This window comes from Aquarana catesbeiana, linkage group LG02 (genome assembly GCF_042186555.1).
Source record: "Aquarana catesbeiana isolate 2022-GZ linkage group LG02, ASM4218655v1, whole genome shotgun sequence".
NCBI classification, from domain to species: Eukaryota; Metazoa; Chordata; class Amphibia; order Anura; family Ranidae; genus Aquarana; species Aquarana catesbeiana.
The window spans coordinates 48,338,246-48,365,887 of NC_133325.1; the positions used below are offsets into that span (position 1 = coordinate 48,338,246).

General features: G+C 43.7%; 1 protein-coding gene across 3 annotated transcripts in view; it reads right to left on the reverse strand.

The window, feature by feature from the left end:
- Positions 1 to 27,642, reverse strand: part of MYO7A (myosin VIIA) — a 305,890-nt gene that overhangs the window by 255,732 nt on the left and 22,516 nt on the right. The window contains exon 2 of one of the 3 annotated variants that reach the window (XM_073612852.1): positions 15,114 to 15,167. In XM_073612852.1, coding sequence (XP_073468953.1) covers positions 15,114 to 15,131 — 18 coding nt within the window. In that variant the 5' untranslated portion in view covers positions 15,132 to 15,167. Of the gene's footprint in view, positions 1 to 12,102; positions 12,626 to 15,113; positions 15,168 to 27,642 lie in introns of those variants that run through there. The other 2 variants (XM_073612851.1, XM_073612853.1) reach the window with 2 other exon arrangements.

The following is a 27,642-nucleotide window of genomic DNA, read 5'->3' on the forward strand; positions in this document are numbered from 1 at the left end:
CCACAGTTAAAATGGTTGCAGCCAGACTCAGTGGAGGGAGATTTCTGCAGCACATTTGGCAAGTACAGAATCACAGTATATATAAAATAATATGCAAAGTGGTTGGAGGGAAGCTTCAGAATGGCAAAGATGTTTTTATTACAAATTATGTAAGCAGACTGCAGTTCCTCTTTAAGGAACAAGTCCAGCTGAACGAGACTAATGTCTGCTAGTTTTTTTTTTTGTTCCATAAATATTTTAATAAAAAAATGCGCAAGTTACAAATAAAAATGAAAAATAGAGAATGGTTCTGCGCTACAGAACCTTTCCAGTCTTCTGGAATTCAAAGTAATGCAGTAGAAGAGGAGGAGAAATCTCAAGTGGCCTTTTTAAAGGAAATTGATAAATAAATTCACGAATGATGATACCCTGAAGAAGTTCCGCTTATCCAAGGCACTAATCATGGAGCTATATGCTCATCTCATTGGGTACCTTGAGCCTTCAACCCAGAGCAGCCATGCCATACCAGCCATGATTAACCACTTCAATACCAGGCACTTTCCCCACTTCCTGCCCAGGCCAATTTTCAGCTTTCATTGCTGTCACACTTTAAATGACAATTGCGCGGTCATGCAACACTATACTCAAACAAATTTTTTTATGATTTTGTTCCCACAAATAGAGATTTCCTTTGGCAGTATCTGATCACTGCTGGGGTTTTTATTTTTTGAGCAAAAAATAAAAAAAGACAGAAAATTTAAAAAAAATAAAAAAATTTCTTTGTTTCTGTTATAACATTTTGTAAATAAGTAACTTTTCTCCTTCACTGATGAGGCTGCACTGATAAGCACTAATGATGGGCACTAATATGCAGCACTGATGGGCACTGATAGGCGGCTCTGATGGGCGGCCCTGGTATGCAGCACTGATCAGTATTGATAGGTGGCACTGATGGGCATGACTGATAAGGAGGCACTGACAGGCATTAGTGATGGGCACCGACTGGCACAATTTGTGGGCACTGATTTTGGGCCGGCTGACGTCATATGACGTCCAGTCAGGATAACGGAACCACCGCCCATTCTGCTATAGGCCGGGCGGCAAGTGGTTAAATTGTTGGCTGCCTTTCCCCTTTTTTACATTTACACAAGCGAGATGCTTGAGATAACTTACTGCATGGTTTCATGCAATATTTGAGGTATAATTCGGAAATAAAACGCATGCAAGATTTTAAGGAGAGTTTCTTTGTGAAATACACCATTTTTTTATTTTTTAAATGCTGTGTGTTATTTTACTGCATACTCGGATGCGGTAAAATATAGCTTAGTGAATTGTGCCCACTGCACGCCCACCCATCAGTGCCACCCATAAGTACCCATCAGTGCAGCCTTTCAGTGCTGCCTATGAGTGCCCATCAGGGCCCACTGCACCTTACACGTTATACTGAAATTTTTTCTCAAGTATCTTCTAATATCTTTATATAGTTATAGGTATTGGGGCCTTTAGGTGCCCATAGATGAGTATGATCAGAGGGTCCAATCATCTTATAAGCAGGCATATTGGCAAAAAAAGCATCAGGTCAATCAATTCTTCCTTCTGAGGTGGTTTTGGAACAGGTTAATCCAACAATGCAGACCTGTGATCATTGCTCCATCTGACCATTTTTTGCTGCATTAGATTACTTTTTTATGTCTATGCTTACCTTTCAACCTCAAAACATGGCCAGGAACATTTAAGGTCAGGTTCTCTCAACCAGGGTTCCATGGATCCCTAAGGTTCCTCCAGAGGTTGCTAGGGGTTCCTTGAGCACTGTCTGCCTCTTAGATACGTTCCCACTGACACCATTAATCTTTTTAGCTATCTGTGGTGGGAATTCTTCCCAATGGACCATAAGTGTAAGGAGCATTTCCACTGACCATCACACTGATGCATCATGAGTTGTAGCTATAGTCATTTTAGCAGCGGTTCCCTGAGGCTGGGAAGTTATTTTAAGGGCTCCTCTGTGTTGAAATGGTTGAGAAATGCTGTTTTAAGTAGTTAGAGGGCTAATGTAAGAATGAAGCATCAGTTCCACCCAGTGGATGAATATGTTCATTACAGGCTTTGCATGGTTAAAGTAGAGCTCCACTCAAAAAGCCAAGCAAAAATCTGAAATGGTTCATCAACAAGCTGCCAAACTCTACGACTGTCAATTTAGAGAGAGACTAGCTGGACCTTAAAAAGGGTACAAGACCACTCAAATGTGAAATCAATGTCCAAAGGCATATGGATGAGCCTTTGCTGTGCCTCTTCGGGGGGCCAGAATACATGAGGGCATGAAGAGAATGCTGGTGTACGTGTGTGGAAACAGGAAGGGGTCTGGAATGTAGAGGGGATCCAGAAGAGGGAGAGAAGATGCAAAGAGCCTCAAGGAGATAACCAAGAAACACACCAGAAAAAAGCAGCTCTGAGAAAGAACCATCATAAGGATAAGCCAGAGAAGAAAGCCAACCACTTTCCCCCAACCATGCCCCAGAGCACCACTGACCAAACAGCTGGACAAACACCCTTCAGGTAGATTTTCCTGACTGATCCTTTGCGAACAGCTTCTAGAACTTCTTACCCCTGCCTTCCTCTCTCCATAGGTGTGACACAACTTCCAACAGAATTCTGAATGAACCCGAAATCTAGTGGATGGAAATAGAAGGACATGCTGCAAGACCCAGAAGTTGCTCAGACTGGGTCTTTCAAGCCAATATCAATCAAGTGTACAGCCCATTATATGAAGATCAGATGAACTATTCAGATAGGAGCGCCCCAGATATAAAGGGTTCCAGTAGTTGCACCCTAATGTTAGGAACTCACGGGTAGTTTTTTTTTTTTGTGGGCTGAACAGAAAAAAAAAACAGAGGGGTCACCATACTAACTATGCAATGTTAGTGAGGTGATATCCCCTGCTAAGCTATTGTGTTCTGATGGGGAAACTGCCCCCACCCCCACCAGAACACACTGATCAGCGCTCAAAGCCATTGGCTGCAAGCGCTGATTGGATGCTGGTTTTCCAGCATGCCCATTCAATAAAAGCCAGTCTGTTGGACAGGCTACTTGCAGGCAGGTGCAGTCTACTTTCTCCACTGCAGGTGGAGCTACCTGCAGTAGCACTGCAGCTGGAGAGGAAGCCAGGAGGAACATGGTTCCTCTATGGTTTCCTGGGGAAGTGATCTAATTGGATGCTGCCACCCCACGTGACTCTGGCGACCATCTTGGGGCAGGCAAAGCCTTTTTTAGGCCCCAGTTCACAGGTTTGGCACGCTTTTGGCAAGTTTTTAGAGAAGGGACAGGTGCACCGCCTATGAGGGACAGTATTATCATTAGGAAAAGGTTCCTGACGAGCTGGGAAAGCATAGGGTTACATAGCTTCTGGACACCTTCCTGATTGGGCAACTGCATTTGGAGAGTGCACCTGCACTTTGCAACGTGCACAGTCTATCAGTATTTAGTAAATCAACCCCTGTGAGTTTACCCGGCTGGGTAGCTTTCCCACCGGGTCTGTTGTGAACGGTCACTATATTACTTCAATACAAGTTTTTCTTTGCATTCGACTGTGTGAATTATTGCCGCCGCACACGCTGCACCCCACCCACATGCTGTACACCATACCTCCCAACATTTTGAGATGGAATTAAGGAACACATACTAGCAAACCTATGTAGGCATAGGACACGCCTATTGCCACGCCCCCTTAAAGGGGAAATAACAAAAAAGGTTAGCTAAATCCACAAGTGCTTTTTTTTTTTTTTTTTTTACCACTACTATTCTTTTATATTGGCTTTTAAAATTTACAAATGCAGCAATTTAGAAATTGGATGAAAGGTTTAGCACTGGGAAACACTTTTTGAAAAATTAAAAGTGCATTTTATATGCAACTATATGGATCAGACCAAAATGAGGGACAAATGAGGAGGAATGAGGGACAAATGAGGAGGAAGAGGGACAGAGGGACATTGCTCCAAATCAGGGACAGCCCCTCAAAATCAGGGACAGTTGGGAGCTATGTGTACACACTGGCTGAATGTTGGCTGGTTTCTGTTCAACTGGCCGATACCGTCTCGTGTGAACCAGCCTTAAGCCATCAAAGATCATCAGACCCCACTGCTATCTGTTATGACCCTCTTTATTATGAAAGAATCACAGCATACAAAGTGAAAAGTGATAATGTTCTGAACGGGTAGGGGAGGGAAATTTCATTATGAAGCGTGCATCCCGAAAATTGCAATGCTTCATTAATTTAAAAGAATAGCCCAGGAATTCCACCACGAAGCCCTGGGACCATTGTTTTTTCCAGTGGAATGTTTGGTTTCAGGACCTGTGCCGAGTGGCTGCCCTTCAAACTGTTTCAACATTGCGGTCGAAAATGAACTTCGATTTGACCCCACTAACCATAAGAAAATCAAATGAACGTTCCTAAAACAAAAAAATTCAAACAAAATTCAACTAGTTTATTGGCAGCTTTATTGTGTTGCTTGATAAATGCGCTACAGCTTGGGAAGTCAGGCCATTGGCAGAGAAGTAAGACCCCTTTCACACTGGAGGCATTTTTTAGGAGGTAAGGCTACTTTCACATTGGGACGTTGGGGGCATCGGCGGTAAAGCGCCGATATTCTTAGCGGCGCTTTACCGTTGTTTTTGCGACAGTTTTTGCCCGGTAGCTGGGTGCTAACGGCAGAAAAAGGGTTAAAAGCGCCACTGCAGTGGCGCTTTGCTGGCACTTCGGCGCCGCTGCCCATTGATTTCAATGTACACACCGCTCCTACAGCGCCTCAAAGATGCTGCTTGCAGGACTTTTTTTAGTATCTTGCCAGCGCACCGCTCCAGTGGGAAAGCACTCGGGCTTTCACACTGGAGTGAGAGGAGAGGCTCTTTACAGACGCTTTGCAGGCGCTATTTTTAGCGATATAGCGCCTGTAAAGCGCCTCAGTGTGAAAGCAGTCTAATGGGCTAAAAATAGTGGCTGTAAAGCGCCTGAAAAATGCCTACCCTGTAGCCCCAGTGTGAAAGCCCAAGTGCTTTCACATTGGAGCGATGCGCTCGCAGGACATTAGAAAAAGTATACGCCGCTCCTCCACCGCCACTGCCCATTGAAATGAATGGGCACTGCTGCCGAAGCGCCTGCAAAGCGCTTTGGCAGCGAGGCTTTTCAGGTGCATTTAACCCTTTCTTCGGCCGCTAGCAGGGGTTAAAAGTGCCCCACTAGCGGCCAAAAAGCGTTATGAGTGTGAAAGGGGTCTTAATGTACGATTTTAAGTAACCTTTGAACCAGTGGCGGCCACTCCATAAGGGGCGCAGGGGCGTCGCCTCCCTAATCCATTTGCCCGGCCCCTAATCTACATGCAGGGTGCTGGACAAATGGATTCCAATGGGGTTTTTTTTAGGCACATGATTAGAGCCTGAGGCTCTAATTGGCTTAAAAAAAGGGTGGGCTCGGGGCGCAGAGCACTGTTCCCTGAGCCCACTCAGTTGTGTGAGAATAGCGAATTAGCATTCGCTATTGTCTTCCTGATTTTCCTCCCAGCCAATCAGGAAGCGCGTCCTGAGACACGTTTGGCCGAGAGGAGAAGCGATCGTATTGGCCGACGAGGGAAGAAGGAGGGAAGCCGCCGAGGTGGCAGCCGCCGTAAAGCTTGAGCCGCCGCTGAGGAGGAGATGCAGGAAGCTGCCCACGACCTAGATGGGGTAATTGCCGGGCTGACAGACCGACCAACCGGGCAGGGGTGTGTGGTAAGTGCAGAACCAACCGATGGGGGGGTTCTTGTTTGCTGCACCCCAAAATATACAGCACCAGCCGCCACTGCTTTAAACCCTTCCACAGAATATGAATCATACATGTGTTTTTTTGTGTGTTGAGGCAAAAAAAGAAGAAAAAAAAAAAATCGGCCCTGCAAGTTTTTTCTACACAGAGCTTATGCAGTGTCTACAAGCTCTTGTTTATCGGTGTCCTTTTTTGCTACCACAAAATGAGTTCTAACCGCTTCCAGTGATTTGTAGCAGTTTATTTTGCCAGATTTGCCAAATTTTGTATCTACTCGTTATCTGCTGCAACTGCTGATGGCCTTGGCACACCAATGGTTTGTAGCGGTATGAAGACAGCAGAAGAATGGACTCTGCAGCAGCTCTGTATCCACCTGCAGATCATTTCCTAAGACCTGAATATTATTTCAAGGGTTCCTCACAACCCCTGACCCTTGGGGGGAGGGGGAGTAGCACAGTACATTGTTCCCGCTCTCTGCACTGGTCCCCCTCCGTGCCCGGGCCCCCTACAGGAGGACCAGTGGTCCCCCCTATCAGTGGTTCTGTGGGGAAGTGAGACATTGCAGAGACTGAGAAGGAAGCTGAGGATGAAGGGAAGCTGGAGGAACAGTCAGAGGCACAGATGCACAGTGATGTGGAACTACGGGGACAGTATGCTTTAGGACCGCATTCAAATCAGTGCATTTCGCCAATGCGCATTTTTTGCATGTTTGTTGTGCGACAGCATATGGCAACCTATTTATTTGGATGGGCTGTCCTACACATGAACAAAACGCACCAATGAAACCCCTGTGCCCTTTTCACACGGCGAGCCTTGCGTGTTTTGTCACGCAACGAAACGCGTGTCTGCTGACCATGTTTGGGGTTCTAATAAGAATTAATTACAGAATTACTTCTGATGTGAAGGCAGGGCTTCTGATATGATGGGGGACTTCTGATGTAAAGGGAGGGCTTCTGATGTAATGGTGGACTTCTGATGTGAAGGCAGGGCTTCTGATGTGATGGGGACTTCTCATGTGAAGGGAGGACTTCTCATGTGAAGGGAGGACTTCTCATGTGAGGGGAGGACTTCTCATGTGAGGGGAGGACTTCTGATGTGATGATGTGAGGGGAGGACTTCTGATGTGAAGGGAGGACTTCTGATGTGAAGGGAGGACTTCTTGTGTGCAGGGAGGACTTCTTGTGTGATGGGAGGGCTTCTGATGTGATAAGAGGCTTCTGATGTATAGGGAGGGCTTCTGATTTGATGGGGGCTTCTGCTGTGAAGTGGTGGGGGGCTTCTCATGTGGTGGGGGGCTTCTGATGTGATGGGAGGACTTCTGATCTGATGATGTGAGGGGAGGACTTCTGATATGAAGGGAGGACTTCTGGTGTGCAGGGAGGACTTCTGGTGTGCAGGGAGGACTTCTGGTGTGCAGGGAGGACTTCTGGTGTGCAGGGAGGACTTCTGATGTGATAAGAGGCTTCTGATGTATAGGGAGGGCTTCTGATTTAATGGGAGCTTCTGCTGTGAAGGGAGGGGGCTTCTGATGTGAGGGGAGACCTTATGATATGAAGGGACGGCTTCTGGTGTGATGGGGGCTTCTGATGTGATGGGAGGCTTCTTAGGTGATGGGGGAGCTCTGATGTGATGGCGGAGCTCTGATGTGATGGCGGACTTTTGATGTGATGGGGGATTCTGATGTGATGGGGGATTCTGATGTGATGGGGGATTTTTTTGGAGTGTGTTTTTTTTTATTCATTTAAGTTATATTAATTCATAAAACTTTGAAAAAAAATACAAAGTGGTCTCCTACTGAAAGTTTTGGAGACCCTGCAACAACAAGGAATATTTACAATAAACCTTTTCATTTCTTCTTGTGGAAGTTGAAGGAAAGTGCACGCACATCCTGTAACAACTCACATGACCCCTCCATTGTGTGACCGTGTCCTTTGTCAGTGGCTGGGATGGAGGTAATTTGATAAAGTGTCTCCTATGAGAGCAGAAGTTGGGTCACAAATGTCAGCACTTGCAAAAATCGTTTGCCAGGCTCCTATTGTTTAATTGTTACAATAAATTGTCCCCGAGTGATTGAAGAGCCCTTCCTGGTAGACACTATTAAAATGTCATCTGTGCCAAAAATACTAGAAGTAACGGCCAGCTCCAGAGGTTTATGGCCACTGCATGGCAATCTATATGCTAATGTGAACTTCTGAAGGCTTGTAAAAGCAATTGTCCATGGCTATCAAAAAGACTTCATTCCTGGGGATCTAATTTTATCATAAAGGGAAACTGTTCTCCACTTAAAGTGAACACGTCATGATATACGCGGGAGCTGCCCTTGTTGTCTTAATTTTTAAAGGTGCAAGTTTTGAGACTGTCATTCTTATCCCAGCATTGGCTTCCTAGTAAGCCATTGGCCTACCTGACTAGGTATTGAAGCCAAGATGGCAGTCTAGCAGCTTGAGAAAAATGGTAGTGGAAGTTCTTACATCTCTATCCTCATAATTTTACATCTCTATCCTCATAATTTTACTGAGCATATGATGAAAAAGTACTTTTGATGAAAACAGAATGTGAAATTGACTTATAAGGGGGCTTGCAAATGGCTGTGTGATGGCGCCAAGAGTGCAAGTCCCCGTCCCGCTTCCACTTGCTACCAGAACAACAATCCACCCGCTTGAGGCTTTAACCCTCCACCATCTTGTACCCATCTCCTTGCCAGAACCAATTTTTTTTTTTTTTCCATAGAATTTTTTATTGAGAAAAGAGGTAAATCCATCACAGTGGATTATGTTTACAGAAACAAATAACATCGAATGTGTGGTAGAAAACAAGTTACTTCGACAGCTAACATTGTTGGAAGGTTAGGCTTGGTAGTGGATTAACGACAAAAATTGGGGAAATGTCATGTTTCACAACTAATAAGTGATTATTCTCTTTTCCCCTATCTAAAGGGTTGCATATCAAAAGTGTCTGAATGACTCATAATGGTCACCAGGGACGTTAATTTGAGTTTTTGTGAGGAAGGTGTGTAATGTTTGGTAGTCAATTCCAAGGTTAGTCACTGTATCGTTAGAGCTTATGTGTTAAGAAGAGTACCAAGTAGTTTGTTGAATGTGGAAAGGCGGTTGAGATCTAAACTGTTGTGGGGTCCAGGGGTGTGATGGTATGAAGGGGGAGGTAGCGAAGTGGAAAGGGGGGGGTCAGGCGGGAATGGGTAAGGGTGATGGAGGGGGTGGGTTAGTTACCACCTATTTCTCCCTCCGTGGGAGTAGGTAGGGGTAAGGTTGGGTGTTAAGGGATGAAGTTTTTTGGTAGAGGATTATATTGATTTCGGGAGTATGTTGTAAGGGGTCTTATAAGTGAGATTGATCCTGGGGCGGTTCATGTTGGGATATTGTGTGGGGGATTTCCTTGTTGTGTGTTAAGGGCGATAAGGTCACGGTAATCTGTTGTTGTCTGAAAGTGGGTCCAGCAAGCCCATTTGATGGAGAATTTTGTGGGTGTGTCGTGAGCGATGCTAATGAGGCGTTCCATTTCGGCTATCCTGAAAATACTGGTCCCAATTTTTTTTTTTATAAACCCTGCAAGATAAATACATAATGTGCTAGTATGCATTGCATACTAGCACATTATGAAATACTTACCTTAGAACGAAGCCCTCCAGCGCTGCGCTGTCACTGTTGACAGGCGCTTCCATCTTTACCCGGTCTTCCTTCCGGGTTCACATCCTCTGGCTGTCTGATTGACGATGACGTCACTTCCATGCATGCGCGTGGGAGTCACGGGCCGTGGCACGGAGCTCTGAAAGGACAGCACGGGTATACTGTCCCTTCAGCGTGCATGTGCCAGTGACGTCAACTGTGCAGGTTTAGGAGATATTCACTGTACCTACAGGTAAGCCTTATTATAGGCTTACCTTTAGGCACAAGTGCCAAAAAAGTGTTTACTTTCACTCTAAGATGGCATTACAGTCACATCACAAAGACAAACTATCTTGGGTCACTTGATAGCATTTTTCAGTCACATATAGTAGTCCGCAGTAGTCACATGTGAAAGCAGCACACAGTACATTTTAGTAAACCTTCCTCCCTTTCCCTACTCTCTCTCTTGTCCCGGGGTCATCAGTAATCTCTCAGAGGGTCCTGGTTTGCCTTAGGCTGTCTGTATTTAGTTCACTGCACCTTACAGGTAGTTTACCCGAGACAGGATCAAGGATCGAAAAAGTCCGATGGGGTATACACACGGTCGGAATATATGATGAAAAGCTTTTTCTGACAGACATTTCGCTCGTGTGTACGCTACATGAGAACCTTCTCCAGCGTCATCCTCTGAGAACGTCCTCCAGCGTCATCCTCTGAGAACGTCCTCCGGCGTCATCCTCTGAGAACGTCCTCCGGCGTCATCCTCTGAGAACGTCCTCCGGCGTCATCCTCTGAGAACGTCCTCCGGCGTCATCCTCTGAGAATGTCCTACATAGTCATCCTCACTGAACGCTTTGATTTTATTATCCAATTTATGTGTAATTCAATCAAATTGATCAAATCTGCAAACAACTGAATAACTATAACTGAGTCGATCAGTCAGGGTGAGAAATTATCAATCGTTTTGCATTGTTCATCAGCACTCAGTTACTTTGTACATGAATAAGATCATGTTTCAATCGCTCAGATCATGAGATTACACAGTGGAAACAGAGATGCGATTGATAACTTACAATCGTAAGTTAAGATTGTATCAAAATCCATTTACCCATGTGTTGCATATCTTTTGAATGGGCTGTGGACTATAGATTGATTCCTATCAGAAGAGATTGATCAGAATAGAAATCAATATTTTTTACCGAAGCATGTATGGCCAGCATAAGGGCCCATCCACTTTCTCCAATGACAACCACACTCTCCAATATCATCCTTTCCTCCTTTCCTAATGCTCTTTGACTCCATCCTCTCTGACCTCTGTCGAAAGGCTCTCTGCATCAATATGAGGTCAAAGAGTGTTTGAAAATTATGACTTTGGAAAGAATTCTGAGAGGGTGGTGTTGGAGAGCATTTGAGGAGGGCAGCTTCGGACAGTGCCATCCATCCCCTCTAACTTTCTCTGACATCATTCTCTCTGAACACTCTTTAACCTAGTCCTCTCCGAACGCTCTCCAACATTATCCTCTTAGAATGTTCTCCAAAGTCATCCTTTTTAAACCATCCCATACGTCAGATTTTCTGAATGCTCTCCAGCATCATCCTCTGATGAGCATCTATCCACATCCTAGGAGCATCAGAGTCAACCTCTCTGAACACTCTCTATCATCATCCTCTGATGAGCACCCATCCACGTCCTAGGAGCATCAGAGTCATAGTCTATGAAGGCTCCCCAATGTCAACCTGTCAACAATGTTCAAAATTATTCTCTCTGAATGCTCTCTGATGTCATCCTCCCCCTAACACTCTTCGACGTAATGGTCTCTGAACACGCCACATCTTAGAGCATCAGAGTCAACATCTATGAACGTTCTCCAATGTCATCCTCTATGAACACCCTCCAACATTCATCCTCTGATAAGTGCCTGTCCACATCCTAGGAGCGTCAGAGTCAACTTCTCTGAACACTCTCCATCATCATCCTCTGATGAGCCCCCATCCATATCCTAGGAGCATCAGAGTCATAGTCTATGAAGGCTCCACAATGTCAACCTGTGAACACTCTTCGAAATTATTCTCTCTGAATGCTCTCGGATGTCATCCTCCCCTAACACTCTTCGACGTAATGGTCTCTGAACACTCTCCAACCTCATTCTCTCCAAATGTGAGGAACTGCTCACATCCTTGGGAGTGCTGGAGAACGCTGGCTGCTGGCAAACTGAGGGATGAGGTAAGTAGTTCACCTTATTCATCACCCTCTACTCAAAACAGGCATTTAATCCAGGGGTGCTCAACCCGTGGCCCACGGAGCCCTCTAATGTGGCCTACCACCTCAAACCAAGGAAGCGCATGCTCTGGGATGGCGGGTTGGTAAGTCTAGATCACTATCAATTTGTTGCTGACCTGCCATCCCAGAGCATCATAGTGCATTGAGCTGGCGCCAGGACCAGAAGAAGCAGGCGTCCAATTACCAAATCACATAAGTGGCCCTTGCTCTTCAAAAGGTTAAGCACTGCTGATTTAACCCTTGCAGTGCAGACGGTACCCCATTGCAAGAATAACTTTTTTCCCCAACCATGATGAGTTCAGCTTTAAAAAGACTCTCTATAGCCAAAACAGACAAACACTGGCACAAAGGTCATGAAATCTCAGCTGAGCAAGCCTTCAGTTCCGTTGAGGTTTCTATTTCAGTACACAGAGATAAAAATAACATACCTGTGAGTGGGCTGGTCTGTGGTGTCCGCCCAGTTTCACCTCACAGGAGTGTTGCTCTGACTGACCGCACCCACGCCCTTGTGATTCTGTTGCCATGGCAACCAGTCCAGGTAAACGCATCAGTGAATTCGGTGCGCCTGTGCACCAGACTCCTCTCCTCCTGAGTGCCAGAGCTCCGACTACCAGCACCAAACTCCGCACAAGTCACATACCCTCCCCAGGGGACGCAATAGCCACCATTCACAGGCTCCTTAGGCTGCCAGTGCGAGGAGCCCAGGCAAACCCCATTTCCATTGTTTACCAAAAAGGAGGTGCCAAGACCAATTTGTCTGTGAATAGAGGAGATAAGTTTTGGCTCTGAGCCCTGAATTCCAGCTCTCTGTTTGCTCGTCTTTAGATGCAATGAGTGATGACTTTGTCCTGCATTAGTGTGGCGTGATGTTTACTCCTCAGTGGAAATTGGTTTTATTAGTTCATAACCCTTTAAACGAAAAGGAGATGTCTGTGACTTGGCTGACTGCTTCACATGACATCACTCATGTGACAGGGACACCAAAAACAAAAAAACATTCTGCTATGTACTATTTGTATCTGATTGGCCCAACTCCAGACAATTTTGTTCTTTTTTTATTTTAATAGGATTCAGAAGTGTAAGCATTTCTGTCTGTAACTGCTGCCTGTTAACCTGTTGGGAAGATTTGCCCTCACTTCCTGTCCCTGTGACACTAAGACAGGAAATAGGGGGGTGTCACGCTGGTCATACATGGATCCAAATTCAGCTGGTTCAGCAGGGACCAGACATATTCCGATCCATGTGTGGCCACTGCGGTTGAACTTCGACTTCTGTGGTCAACTTCTGTTTTACTGTCCTATCGGATAAAAGCCGCTTGATCAGTGCTACAGTGCTGCCGCTTCCCGGACTTACATTACCGAACGCTGAGCCCGGGAATCCATCTAGCACCTGCGGTGGCTTGTCATAGAGATAAGCGATGGCAAGATGGCTGCTGCTCATCTCTATGCCCTTGGAGGACCGGAGCGACCTCATGATTTAACTTCTGGTTCACAGGCCATGTAAACATGGCTTTTTTTTTCCCCTTAAAGCTGGGATATGCAATTAGCGGACCTCCAGCTGTTGTAGAACTACAAGTCCCATGAGGCATAGCAAGACACCCAGAGGCGGAGGCATGATGGGACTTGTAGTTTTGCAACAGTTGGAGGTCCGCTAATCGCATATCCCTGCCTTAAAGCAAAAGATCTTTTTTTTGTTGTTGTTGATCTTTTGCTTTTAATGGTAGAGGAGAGATTAGGGGTCTCCAGATCTGTCCATAAAGAGGACCTGTCATCAGTGGAAGCTGCTCCATTAGGGGCACCCCCCAATCCATGAGCCGGCCCCTAATCTACATACAGGGCACCGGATGCATGGATTTCAATGGGGTTTTTTTTTTTTTAAAGCACATGATTAGAGCCTGATGCTCTAATTGGCTTAAAAAAAGGGTGGGTTCGGGGCGCAGAGCACTGCGCCCTGAGCCCATCCAGTTGTGTGACATTAGCAAATTAATTTTCGCTAATGTCTTCCTGCTTCTCCTCCCAGGCCAGACTCAGGACCCACTTCTTGTTCGGTCGTGAGGAGAAGCAACAGCCCCTCGGTGAGCAGGAGCAGCATTGGCCTCCTAAGACTGATCGCTGCCTTCCTGGCTCCATGGAGCTCGCATTGGGCACCGTCCTCCAGAGCCCATAGCAGCAGATTGCAGCATAAACAACAGCAGCAACCCAAATGATGAGAATGAGTGGGAGCTGGTGCGGATAGCGAGGAGAAGTGTGAGTACTGCGGCCGGCCTGTTGGGGGGGTATATGCAAGTGAGGGGGGCAGGTTTGCCACCCCCCCCAAAAAAATATTGAGCACCAGCCGCCACTGCCTGTCATGATGTATTTTTATTGCAATAACAATACGATAGCAATAAAAGTGATCAAAAAACATTATTTAAAGAGACAGTGTAAAAATGAAAAAAAAGAAAAAAAAGAAAAAAAAAAAAAAAAGATAAAATAAAAAAAATTAATAAATACATTTTTAAAGTGTCCCTGTCCCCATGTACTTGCGTGCAGTACTGAACCCATATGTAGGTCACACCCACACATCTAAACAGTGTTGGCACCACACATGTGAGGTATCGCTGTGAACGTTAGGGCGAAAGCACCGATTCTAGCTCTAGCTCTCCTCTAACGTTAAACTGGTGACCTGTAGAAATTTTTAAAACACTGCCTATGGAGAGTTTTAAGTCCCGTAGTTTAGCTCTGTTGCACGATCACATGCAATTTTAAAGCATGACATGTTAGGTATCTATTTATGCGGCGTAACATTTATCTTTCATATTATGCAGAAAAATTGTGGTATATATTGTTTTTTTTTTTTTTGTTGTTTTTTTATTCATTAAACTGTATTTTTTCCCCCAAAAAATTGAGTTTGAAAAACCGCTGCGCAAAAAACAAAAAATGCGTGACATAAAAAAATTGCAATGACTGCCTTTTTCTTCTCTTGGGTCTCTACTAAAAAATATATATATATATATACATATATATATATATAATGTTTGAGAGTCTAAGTAATTTTCTAGCAAAAAAATACTGATTTAAATGTGTAAAAATAAGTGTCAGAAAAAGGCCTGGTCAGCAACCACTGAGACAGAGGACTAGGCCTCTTGCACACTGCAGCCTGTTTTGTTTTTTTTTTTCTTTTGAAAGCTTTTACAGGTCATCAGGTTAATAAGTGAAGTACGGCTTTAGACTTATTGCTCTCACTCCAGCTGGCATGCATTAAAATGTAATTATTTTTATGTTTATTTTTTGTTTTGTTTCTTAACTTAACTTTATTAGAATAGTACCCAGATCTACAGTATGTGAACACTTTAAGTTCCGTTTCAATACAGCATGAATCTTTTTTTTTTATTATTTATTTTTTTTTTTTTAGAGAAGGATTTTTTTATATTATCTACTACAAGAAATAAAAGGAGTACCTGCCGCAGAATGACCATCTTGTCACTTTATTCAGAGACATCAAGCAGCGGTATCTGGGGACAGACAAAACATTTATTATTATAACACGAAGAATTATTGGCTTTTACAGCATTGTATATACTTTATAACATGTGCCCCGGACAACGGCCCCATATGGTGTCAGCTGCCTTTTATCAGCAGTCCTGTAATGACATTAGCATAGCCCATTCTGCCTGTTCAGCAGTAATCTGCTAATGAATGGAGAATTAAGTTCTCATTGATAAATTGGACACGCCACTCGTCCTTTACATCTCCCAGGAGAAGACTTCAGCTCATTTCCCTGTGCTGGATTTCAGCACACACCTGTGACATCATGTAGAACACGACTGCTTATACTAGATCACTATATATACACACAGTATCTCACAAAAGTGAGTACACCCCTCACATTTTTGTAAATATTTTATTCTTTCTTTTCATGTGACAACACTGAAGAAATGACACTTTGCTACAATGTAAAGTAGTGAGTGTACAGCTTGTATAACAGTGTACATTTGCTGTCCCCTCAAAATAACTCAACACACAGCCATTAATATCTAAACCGCTGGTAACAAAAGTGAGTACACCCCTAAGTGAAAATGTCCAAATTGGGCACACTTAGCCATTTTCCCTCCCCGATGACATGTGACTCATCAGTGTTACAAGGTCTCAGGTGTGAATGGGGAGCAGGTGTGGTAAATTTGGTGTTATCGCTCTCACTCTCTCATACTGGTCACTGGAAGTTCAACATGGCACCTCATGGCAAAGAACTCTCTGGGGATCTAAAAAAAAACAATTGTTGCTCTACATAAAGATGTCCTAGGCTATAAGAAAATTGCCAAGACCCTGAAACTGAGCTGCAGCACGGTGGCCAAGACCATACAGCGGTTTAACAGGACAGATTCCGCTCAGAACAGGCCTCACCATAGTCAACCAAAGAAGTTGAGTGCACATGCTCATTGTCATATCCAGAGGTTGTCTTTGGAAAATAGACATACGAGTTCTGCCAGCATTGTTGCAGGGGTTGAAGGGGTGGGGGGTCAGCCTGTCAGTGCTCAGATCATATGCCGCACACTGCATCAAATTGGTCTGCATGGCTGTCGTCCCAGAAAGAAGCCTCCTCTAAAGACGATGCACAAGAAAACCCGCAAACAGCTTGCTGAAGACAAGCAGATTAAGGACATGGATTACTGGAACCATGTCCTGTGGTCTGATGAGACCAAGATAAACTTATTTGGTTCAGATGGTGTCAAGCATGTGTGGTGGCAACCAGGTGAGGAGTACAAAGACAAGTGTGTCTTGCCTACAGTCAAGCATGGTGGTGGGAGTGTCATGGTCTGGGGCTACATGAGTGCTGCCGGCACTGGGGAGCTACAGTTCATTGAGGGAACCATGAATGCCAACATGTACTGTGACATACTGAAGCAGAGCATGATCCCCTCCCTTCGGAGACTGGGCGCAGGGCAGTATTCCAACATGATAACGACCCCAAAGACCCAGAAGCTGAGGGTAAAGGTGATGGACTGGCCAAGCATGTCCCCAGACCTAAACCCTATTGAGCATCTGTGGGGCATCAAACGTAAGGTGGAGGAGAGCAAGGTCTCTAACATCCACCAGCTCTGTGATGTCGTCATGGAGGAGTGGAAGAGGACTCCAGTGACAACCTGTGAAGCTCTGGTGAACTCCATGCCCAAGCCCATGCAGTATCTCATAAAAGTGAGTACACCCCTCACATTTTTGTAAATATTTTATTCTATCTTTTCATGTGACAACACTGAAGAAATGACACTTTGCTACAATGTAAAGTAGTGAGTGTACAGCTTGTATAACAGTGTAAATTTGCTGTCCCCTCAAAATAACTCAACACACAGCCATTAATGTCTAAACAACTGGCAACAAAACTGAGTACACCTCTAAGTGAAAATGTCCAAATTGGGCCCAAATATTTTGTGTGGCCACCATTATTTTTCAGCACTGCCTTAATTATATAATGCCAATTGAGGTTATGTGATGCTTCCATGCAACATGTTTTGGTTCTGTTGTATTTTGGGTACTTGCCATATTCATGGTTATTAAGTTGTTATCTCCTGGAGTGCATGTTTCATATAAAGTCCCGCTTTTCCGTTTTCTTTTTTTTTGTTCAAATTATCGGGGATGGAGACGCTTGGCTCTACCCACCTAGCATCTCATACAAAGTCCCACTCTGTTGCTCTGTTTTCAAATAGGTATTCCTATAAGGGATGGAAACATGCACCCCTACCTTTTTACATTATTTAAATGTTGGTACTCCCCGTTGCCACCAATAATCCAGGTGTCTATTTATGTTAAAGCATTAATTATTTTTATATTGCCAATTTTGAATTTATATCAGTATAGATTTGAGGAGGTCCACTACATTATTTTACCGTATAATACTGTTACTTACAATGTGTGTTCTCTGTCACACTTCCTATGTGTATTCTACTGGGCTGGGAGGAGAGCTGGTTTGGCCATTTTGGCCATTCTGCTCAGTGCCCGGGAGCTGTGATGCGCTCCTGGGGTGCTCCCCTTCCCCCTCCTCCTTACAGTGACGTAGAGGATTGGGCGCACACCCAATTGCGCATCGACGTCACGCTTCCAGCGCCGACGCGCTCTGCTTCACTTACCATGACGTCGGCGCGCCGCCGCTGTTGATTCCGTCCGGCTTCCTACACGAGGTGATTACCACCTGATAGCGGGCAGCTGGCGCTGCTCACCTGTCTGGCGCCGTCACCTCCCATTGGCTGCCTACGTGGCGTTGGTGGACACCCACCATCACACCGGTGTATTTATACTCCCTCCAGTTCAATTCCAGTCCCCGCACGGTGGTCATCCCCATGGTATTCAGGCACCTTCAGATCAACATTGCCCACACTCTTTCTTTATAGGTAATTTTTATGGTTTTCCCCATATCTCTATTTCTTTTCTCCTCTGTGGGATGTTTTCTTTCTACCACTTTCGCACTGATTTACTCTGCCATTTTTCTTTCCGCTCTCCCACTGACACCTGCAAAACATATTTGCCCTATCACTCCCCTAATTTATATCCCCACAGTCTCTATATATATCTACCATATACCCCCTCTTTTTATAGATGACTAACACGTGGACCACACACATTTTGACACTCATGAGGATGCATCCCTGGGGACTGTTACTTGTTACTGGACTTTCACCGCTGTGTTCTGGGCCAGTCCACCTCAGCTCCCGGGAGCTGACATTTCTTCGGTCGGCCCCCAGCTCTCTATGCCCACGCCCAAACTCATAGGATTACCTGTAAGTAGTTTTGAGAATCGGGCTATACCCCCCCCCCCTTTTCTCGTCCTTCCTCCTCCCATACACAGACCTACCATATAGGCTCTTTTAATATATATATGTTTTTTAATATCTATAGACACCTACTGCATACCTGCTCCTGAAGAGTGGTGGTCGCCACGAAACGCGTTGAGCCAATAGATGCCCCCGTATCCACACTACATTACTATTACTCTACTACCGTACCTATACCAATTTGACTGTACCAACTAATTCTAGCTACAATTATTTACTATGGAGATACACTTCAGTGAATCTGGCTATCCACAGTATGTATCAATATGAGCCAATCATGTTGTTCTATTATGGAAGTGTGAACCAATGGTTGCCCCCATATGTTTAAAATTGCATTATTAATTTATCCTTCATATCAATTGGATTTTACTTGCCTACCCAGCTTACAATGAATTATCATAGAGACTTGTCTTTTATGTAATTGCTTTTTACAGTATGTACAAAATGAACTAACCATGTCATTAACTGTATTTTTGCTATACCTTATGTATAATTCAAGACCTGTCTCGTTATTAATAAGGGTTTTTTAATATTATTATGAACCATGTCATTATTATTTTTACTTTTTGTTACAATTCATATATCAATAAATAAATTATATAAAGCCAATTGACGTTATGTGATGCTTCCATGCAACATGTTTCGGTTCTGTTGTATTTTGGGTACTTGCCATATTCATGGTTATTAAGTTGTTATCTCCTGGAGTGCATGTTTCATATAAAGTCCCGCTTTTCCGTTTTCTTTTTTTTTGTTCACTGCCTTAATGTGGTTGTAAACCCTTTACAACCACTTTATACTACAGGCAAGCCTATAATTAGGCTTACCTGTAGCTACACTGGATATGTCCTAAACCTGCATGGTTTAGAAGATATCCCTGTATTTGCATGTGCCGACGTTATCGGCACATGCGCACTTAGGCAAACTGAAGCAATGGCACGTACGTGCCGTTGCTTCAGTTAGACTGTGCCGTTACCGGGGGGGAGTGACGTCATCGCGGCTGCTGCCAATCACAGCGCCGGAGTCGCGCTGTGATTGGCGGGAGCCGCGATACCCGGAAGTAACCCCCTGGAGCGATGTCGGCTGCCGGAGCGGTGAATGAGGACTGCTGCGGAGGCTTCGATCTCAGGTAAGTAATTCATAATGAGCTAATATGCTATGCATACTAGCTCATTATGTCTTTGTCTTGCAGGGTTTTCTTTTATTTATTTTTTTAGGGTTTAAAACCACTTTAACCCTCTTGGGCATGTTGGGCATGGAGTTCACCAGAGCTTCACAGGTTGTCACTGGAGTCCTCTTCCACTCCTCCATGACGACATCACAGAGCTGGTGGATGTTAGAGACCTTGCTCTCCTCCACATTTCTGTTTGAGGATGTCCCACAGATGATCAATAGGGTTTAGGTTTGGAGACATGCTTGGTCAGTCCATCACCTTATCCTCAGCTTCTTTAGCGAGGCAGTGGTCGTCTTAGAGGTGTGTTTTGGGGTCGTTATCATGTTGGAATACTGCCCTGCGGCCCAGTCTCTGAAGGGAGGGGATCATGCTCTGTTTTCAGTATGTCACAGTATATGTTGGCATTCATGGTTCCCTCAATGAACTGTAGCTCCCCAGTGCTGGCAGCACTCATGTAGCCCCAGACCATGGACACTCCCACCACCATGCTTGACTGTAGGCAAGACACACTTGTCTTTGTACTCCTCACCTGGTTGCCACCACACGCTTGACACCATCTGAACCAAATAAGTTTATCTTGGTCTCATCAGACCACAGGACATGGTTCCAGTAATCCATGTCCTTAGTCTGCTTGTCTTCGGCAAACTGTTTGCGGGTTTTCTTGTGCATTATCTTTAGAAGAGGCTTCCTTCTGGGATGACAGCCATGCAGACCAATTTGATGCAGTGTGCGGCGTATGGTCCTGAGCACTGACAGGCTGACCCCCCCACCCCTTCAACCTCTGCAGCAATGCTGGCAGCACTCATACGTCTATTTCCCAAAGACAACCTCTGGATATGACGCTGAGCACGTGCACTCAACTTCTTTGGTCGACCATAGCGAGGGCTGTTCTGAGTGGAACCTGTCCTGTGCCAGTGGACATCGAGTGCATGGCACCCCGCAGATCAGCTCCTGCTTGTGAATAATCACAGCAGAAGCGGGCCGCTGGTGGCACGTGGGCGCCCCCTGCAGGCTGAAGTGCAGGATCATGTATATATATGTGATCCTGTGCACAGCTGCCGCCCTGTAGCAGTAAAACTGCTCTAGAGCGGTCAGCAAGTGGTTATAAAACAAGAGGCTGATAAATACTCGTTACTCTAAAAACACGAAGGTCATCTTGGGTTTACGCTACATACTATATAAGGTCAGCTTTAGACCTCGTCAAACCTGCCCTTATATTCCACAGTGAAGGCCGCAGCAACTCTCAGATGTGCACATGCTCTGTGACGGCTAACAGAGGAAATGCCAGTTCCCGTTACTTTTGTTCTTCAACCCAGGGTTGGAATTAGTGGTCGGCTCTCTTTGGGGATTTTGCCCATACCTAAGCCTGTGCGGTGCAGTGCCTAAGGGGCTCATATAAGGACTCGCGGAAGGTGATCTCTGATTGAGGACACAAAAGGTAACTGCAGTTCACACCATTACATAAACTCCACAACCCGGCAGCAGAGATCAAGAATTCTTGGAGATTCCTGATTAAAGAATCCCGTAGTAAGTTGATGAAGTTGACCTCCTTCTAAAACCTACTAGTTCCACGGCTTTCATGCTGATCCACTGGCTTCAGTACTCGTCAAGTCACTGCATGCAGGTTGTGTCCTCATTCCACTCTTCTGCTATGCAGGCTTGTTGTGGATCGGGGTTTCATAGATTGGAGTCCAGAGGCAGCCAGGTAACTAGCATTTCCTGAAGGAGGTGGCGATGTCCTCTGTATTCCCCTTGCTCCTGGTCCTATCTACAGACACAGGGATACCGGAGGACGCGGCGTCCTCGTGCTGTTTACATCAGCTTGTCATACGAACGGAAGTCATATGAGAGGCCACATCGCTGTTAAAGGGATAATCTCATTTAACACCCAAGTCATTATCTTTCCAACGCCGATCGGCATTGCCGCGGCCTAATCTCTCACATTCTTTCCCAGGAGTGCCTGAGAAGGCTTGTTAATCGGAACCACAAGACGGGATCTTTCATTTACAAAGCCCATGATGAGGAAAATGGCAGAGCGGACTCGGCGACCAATCATTTTCCAGATGTCATTTCCCCAGCTTCAGTAGGCTGCGTGTGATTGGTTGTTAAAAGCCTTTGATGCCTTAGGCCTGAATTCAGCTGGGATTCCACATGACAAGTGCAGATATCCCACTAATTATATTTTATATTTCAGTAACTATTGGTCCTAGTGTGGACTGGAGGTAAAAGGCCCTGTGGCCCCTAGGGGCCAACTGGCTTCCAAAACATTTTTTTTTTTTTTCTAATGTGCTGATGGGTTTCTAAAGAAATTTTACCTTTATCCCACTTTTCATTTCTTGAGCCCAATGGTTGACAACCCTTGCTAAACCTAAAGTGGAGCTTCAGTCATTTTTTTATCTTTCCATCTATTAAATCTTCTGCCCTTGTTGTTGTTTTAACTTTGGATAGTAAAACATTTTTTTTTCTACCAGTAAATACCTTATACAGCCCACTTCCTGTTTCTTGTCTGGTAAAAAGCCTAGGCTTATGACATCATGCATTGCTCGCTCTCTCTCACTCTCCTGAGAGTTTGCCAGTATGAGTCATAAGAGGGCCAATGAGAGCTGCAGAGCTGGAGGCGTGCCTCTGTGTGTAATTCCAGGAAGTGAACAGGCAGCAGCTTCAGCTGCCCACAGTTAAAATGGTTGCAGCCAGACTCAGTGGAGGGAGATTTCTGCAGCATATTTGGCAAGTACAGAATAACAGTATATATAAAATAATATGCAAAGTGGTTGGATGGAAGCTTCAGAATGGCAAAGATGTTTTCATTATAAATTATGTGAGCAGACTGCAGTTGCGCTTTAAACCAATAGACCTGTGATTTTAGCTTTCTTTTATTTTTTACCTATTTATTTTTTATATTAAAGATTTTTTATTTATTTTTATTATTAGGTTTATCAATTTTTATTAAAATTAGAAAAATAATTAATAAATCTAATAATAAAAATAAATGAAAAATCTTTAATATAAATAATATTTTTTATTAAAATTAGAAAAATAACTATTATTTATATTAAAGGTTTATTTATTTATTTATATTATATTTATTATTTTTATTATTTATATAAAAATTATTATTTATATTAAAGATTTTTCATTTATTTTTATTATTAGATTTTTTAGTTATTTTTCTAATTTTAATAAAAATTTATAAATCTAATAATAAAAATAAATGAAAAATCTTTAATATAAATAATATTTTTTATTAAAATTAGAAAAATAACTATTATTTATATTAAAGGTTTATTTATTTATATTATATTTATTATTTTTATTATTTATATAAATATTAGTATTTATATTAAAGATTTTTCATTTATTTTTATTATTAGATTTTTTAATTATTTTTCTAATTTTAATAAAAATTAATAAATCTAATAATACAAATAGGAACTGCAGTCTGCTCACATAATTTGTAATTAAAACATCTTTGCCATTCTGAAGCTTCCCTCCAACCACTTTGCATATTATCTTATATATACTGTGATTCTGTACTTGCCAAATATGCTGCAGAAATCTCCCTCCACTGACTCTGTCTGCAACCATTGTAACTGTGGGCAGCTGAAGCTGCTGCCTGTTCACTTCCTGGAATTACACACAAAGGCACGCCTCCGGCTCTGCAGCTCTCATTGGCCCTCTTATTTATTTATTTATTACTTTTATGCAATGCTGCAAAAACAAAATGCAATGAAACAAATGCAAGCAAATAAAATATTCACATCCTAGTAGTAAAATATTTTTTTTTTAGAAAATAAAGCTTGCCAAGACATGAGGGAGGAATAAAAAAGCTAATTAGGGGTTAAATAGGAAAAAAAAAACTATACCAGAAAAAAGCGTTTTAGAAAGTTACCCAAGGCGCAAGAATAATTCTGCAAGGAGTCACCAGCGGCCAGATTGAGGGTCATGTTGCGTTATGGGCGTGGCCACATTACCTTAGCACACGAAAAACGCACATGTTATGTGTTGTGGTGCTGCAGGGCCGTTCATTATTAAAGGAACTCAAATGCTCGTGCGTTCTGCCGCACCACAACGCATGGTAGAAGCACACTACTCTAGTGCACCGTCCTTCAAAAAAAAAAAAAAAAAGTACACCTTTTTTATGTGCGTTTTATTGTGCTGGGAGGACATTAAAATGAATAGGCTGCCCTAACACATCAAGTTAATGCGCAATGTAATGCATGTTAACACGCTAGGGGGCCCTTTTATAAAACGATACCATGTTTTGGCCACTAGATGGAGCCGACGATCATAGGGATATAGCTACTACAGAAATTAAGTAACAGATAGGGAGACAATGGGGATTGATTAAGGCCCCTTTCACACTGAGGCGGTTTGCAGGCGGTATTGCGCTAAAAATACTGCCTGCAAACCGCCCCTAAACAGCCTCCACTGTTTGTTCAGTGTGAAAGCCCGAGGGCTTTCACACTGAAGCGGTGCGCTGGCAGGACGGTGAAAAAAGTCCTGCAAACCGCTTCTTTGGAGCGGTGAAGGAGCGGTGTATTCACTGCTCCTAAACCGCTCCTGCCCATTGAAATCAATGGGACAGCGCGGCTATACCGCGGCTATAGCCGTGCTGGACGAGGGATTTTAACCCTTTTTCGGCTGCCAGTGGGGGTTAAAACCGCACCGCTAGCGGCCGAATACAGCTGCAAGAATGACGGTACAGCAACGCTAAAAATAGCGCTGTTGTACCGCCGATGCCCCCACCGCCCCAGTGTGAAAGGGGTGTTACTAAACCTGGAGCATGAAAAATCTGGTGCACCTTTGCATAGAAACCAATCAGCTTCTTCAATTAAGCTTTCAAAAAAAATAAATAAATAAACTGGAAGCTGATTGGTTTCTATGCAGAACTGAACCAGATTTAGTAAATTGACCCCAATGAATTTCCTGACCCTATTTCTGCGAATAAGTAACACTGACGGAGGGAACGTGGAAGAAGTGGGGAGGGTCTAGCTAGGACCAGGGTGGATAAAAATCAACGATTTTTTTAATTTAACCTCCCTGGCGGTATTCTCGAGTGTGGCTCGGGGGTTAATTTTCAGTACCAAAAAGCGGTAAGCCCCGAGCCACACTCGGGATTGCATTGCAGAATCCTGATACAGCTCACTTACCTTGTCCCCAGGATCCTGCGATGTCCCCCCCCACCCCCGCTGTGTCCCCCGCCCGATCATCCACCCGATCTATCATAGTTCTGGGCTCTGTTCCCTGCGAGCGCCGCAACGCATGGGGGCGGAGCCCGGCGGTAAGCTCAAAAAGTACAAAACACATAACACACGTAAATACACTGTAATCTCTAAGATCACATTATTGTATCAAATCATTTCACATCCCTTTTGTCCCTGGTGCTTTGTCCAGTGCCCTTCATGCAGTTTTATATTATATACACAGTGGAACCTTGGTTAACGAGTAACGCGGTTAATGAGCGTTTTGAAAGACGAGCAACTTTTTTTTTTTTTTAAATCCTGACTCGGTTTGCAAGTGTTGTCTCGCAAAACGAGCAGAATTCAAACTAATGTGGAGTGCAGTACCGCATTTGGCCAGAGGTTCGGGGGGCACCGGTGACATTCGGAACGGTTCGGAGGCGTTCGGAAATACTCGGAAATACTCTGTTCCCGAGTGTTTCCGAGGGTTTCCGAGTTCAGCCGAGGTGTCTCCGAGTATTTCCGAGGCTCTCCGGCGCCCCCCCCCCCCACTTCTGGCCACATGCGGTATTGCATGCAATAGAAGTCAATGCGGAACAAATTATCTTCTTTTCCATTGACTTCTATGGGGAAACTCGCTTTGATATGCGAGTGCTTTGGATTACAAGCATTCTCCTGGAACGGATTATGCTCGTAATCCAAGGTTCCACTGTACTGTTCTTTCTGCTTGGTAATTTGAGATTGTCCATGGCAGCCAAAAAGTGTCCCTTTACATCAAAAGCGGTTTTAGACCAGCTAGAAAACATCGATAGTAAATAAGAACACTTGCAGAATTGAGCGTTAGTGATTTGTGGGGGGATCCGCCATCAAACACTGAAAGTAATGACAGCGACAATTCTGCAACTGAGCAAATTTCAGTGTTTTTAATTTGATTACATTATTGAATACATTTTATTATTATATTATTATTTTTAAAAATTATATATAGTTAGTTATTATATTATAATTTATGATTTCGGGTTTCAAACTTTATCATACCCGGAATGTCTGTCTTGTTTGGACAGATTTAAGTGAGTTATTCCTAAGAAATACAGGCCTACAAAATAAAACACCAAATTTATTTGCAAAACAATTATACCGCTTTGAGATTCAAAAATATATGACATAATCATACCGCCAGGAAGGTTAAATCAGATTTTTTTGATTTAACCACTTCAGCCCTGGAAGATTTGGTTGCTAAATGACCGGGCCATTTTTTTGCCATTCGGCACTGCGTCGCTTTAACTGACAATTGCGCGGTCGTGCGACGCTGTACCCAAAACAAAATTTATGTCCTTTTTTTCCCATAAACAGAGCTCTCTTTTGGTGGTATTTGATCATCTCTGCGGTTTTTATTTTTTGCGCTATAAAACGAAAAAAAGACTAACAATTTTGAAAAAAAAACACAATATTTTGAACTTTTTGCTATAATAAATATTCCCTTTTTTAATTTAAAAAAAGCAATTTTTTTCCTCAGTTTAGGCCGATATGTATTCTTCTACATATTTTTGGTAATAAAAATCGCAATAAGTGTATATTGATAGGTTTGCGCAAAAGTTATAGCGTCTACAAAATAGGGGATAGTTTTAAGGCATTTTTATTATTATTTTTTTTTTTTACTAGTAATGGCAGCGATCTGCGATTTTTATCGAGACTGCGACATTATGGTGGACACATCGGACACTTTTGACACATTTTTGGAACGATTGACAATTATACAGCAATCAGTGCTATGATGCAAAAAAAAAAAAATGCACTGATTACTGTATAAATGACACTGGCAGGGAAGGGGTTAACACTAGGGGGCGATCAAGGGGTTAAGTGTGTTCCCTGGTGTGTGTTCTAACTGTGGGGGGAGGGGACTGACTATAGGAGATGACAGATTGTGGTTCCCAGCTCGTAGTAACTCGCGATCTGCATCTCCTCTCCTCACAGAACAGGGATTTGTGTGTTTACACACACACGTCCCTGTTCTGCCTCTCGTGCCCGCGATCGCGGATGGCCGGCGGTCATCGCGACTGCCGGTCACGAGCACCGGCACCCCTGCAGTGCAGCGGCGCGCGCCTGCTATCCCGCCTAAGTTACATAGTTAGTCAGGTTGAAAAAAGACACAAGTCCATCCAGTTCAACCATAAAAAAACAAAAAAAACCAAAAAAAAAACAAAAACAAAAAAAAAGGAGCCGACGTACAACTGCAATGGTTCGCGGGATTGTGCCGACCTGCCGCCGTGTAATGATGGCGCCTGGTCGGCAAGTGGTTAAATCTGATTATTTTGATTTTTATCAAGTTTATTTTGATAAAATGCTTTTGGACTAATAATCTATCTAAAGATTAAGATACAATAATAATTCAGTTTATTCAGCATGAAATGGAGCTTAGTTATGTAGCATGAGGATGTATATTCTGCAATATTTACTTTTTTGGTAAACTCATTCAATGAATCCAAAGCTCTGCGAGCTGAGATAACATGCACTGCATTGATGCATTCACACAATTTCACAATAACCATGAGATAAACCAAAGTTCAGGAATATTCCTTTATCCCATTGTTTTGCAAATCTATGTACACTACAAACTGTATGATTGAATCGGTTCTGATATCGCTGTTTTACTAACCTGACAGCTTATTGTTCTAAATAGGAAATCTTCATTTTGTTTGCAAATATTAAAGATTCCAACTACCAGCAAGAATAATTCTTTACATTTAGTACATTACTGTTAGCGGGCATTCACTCTCCTGCTGCCGCCACGTCCCTCACCTTGTTGTGTCAC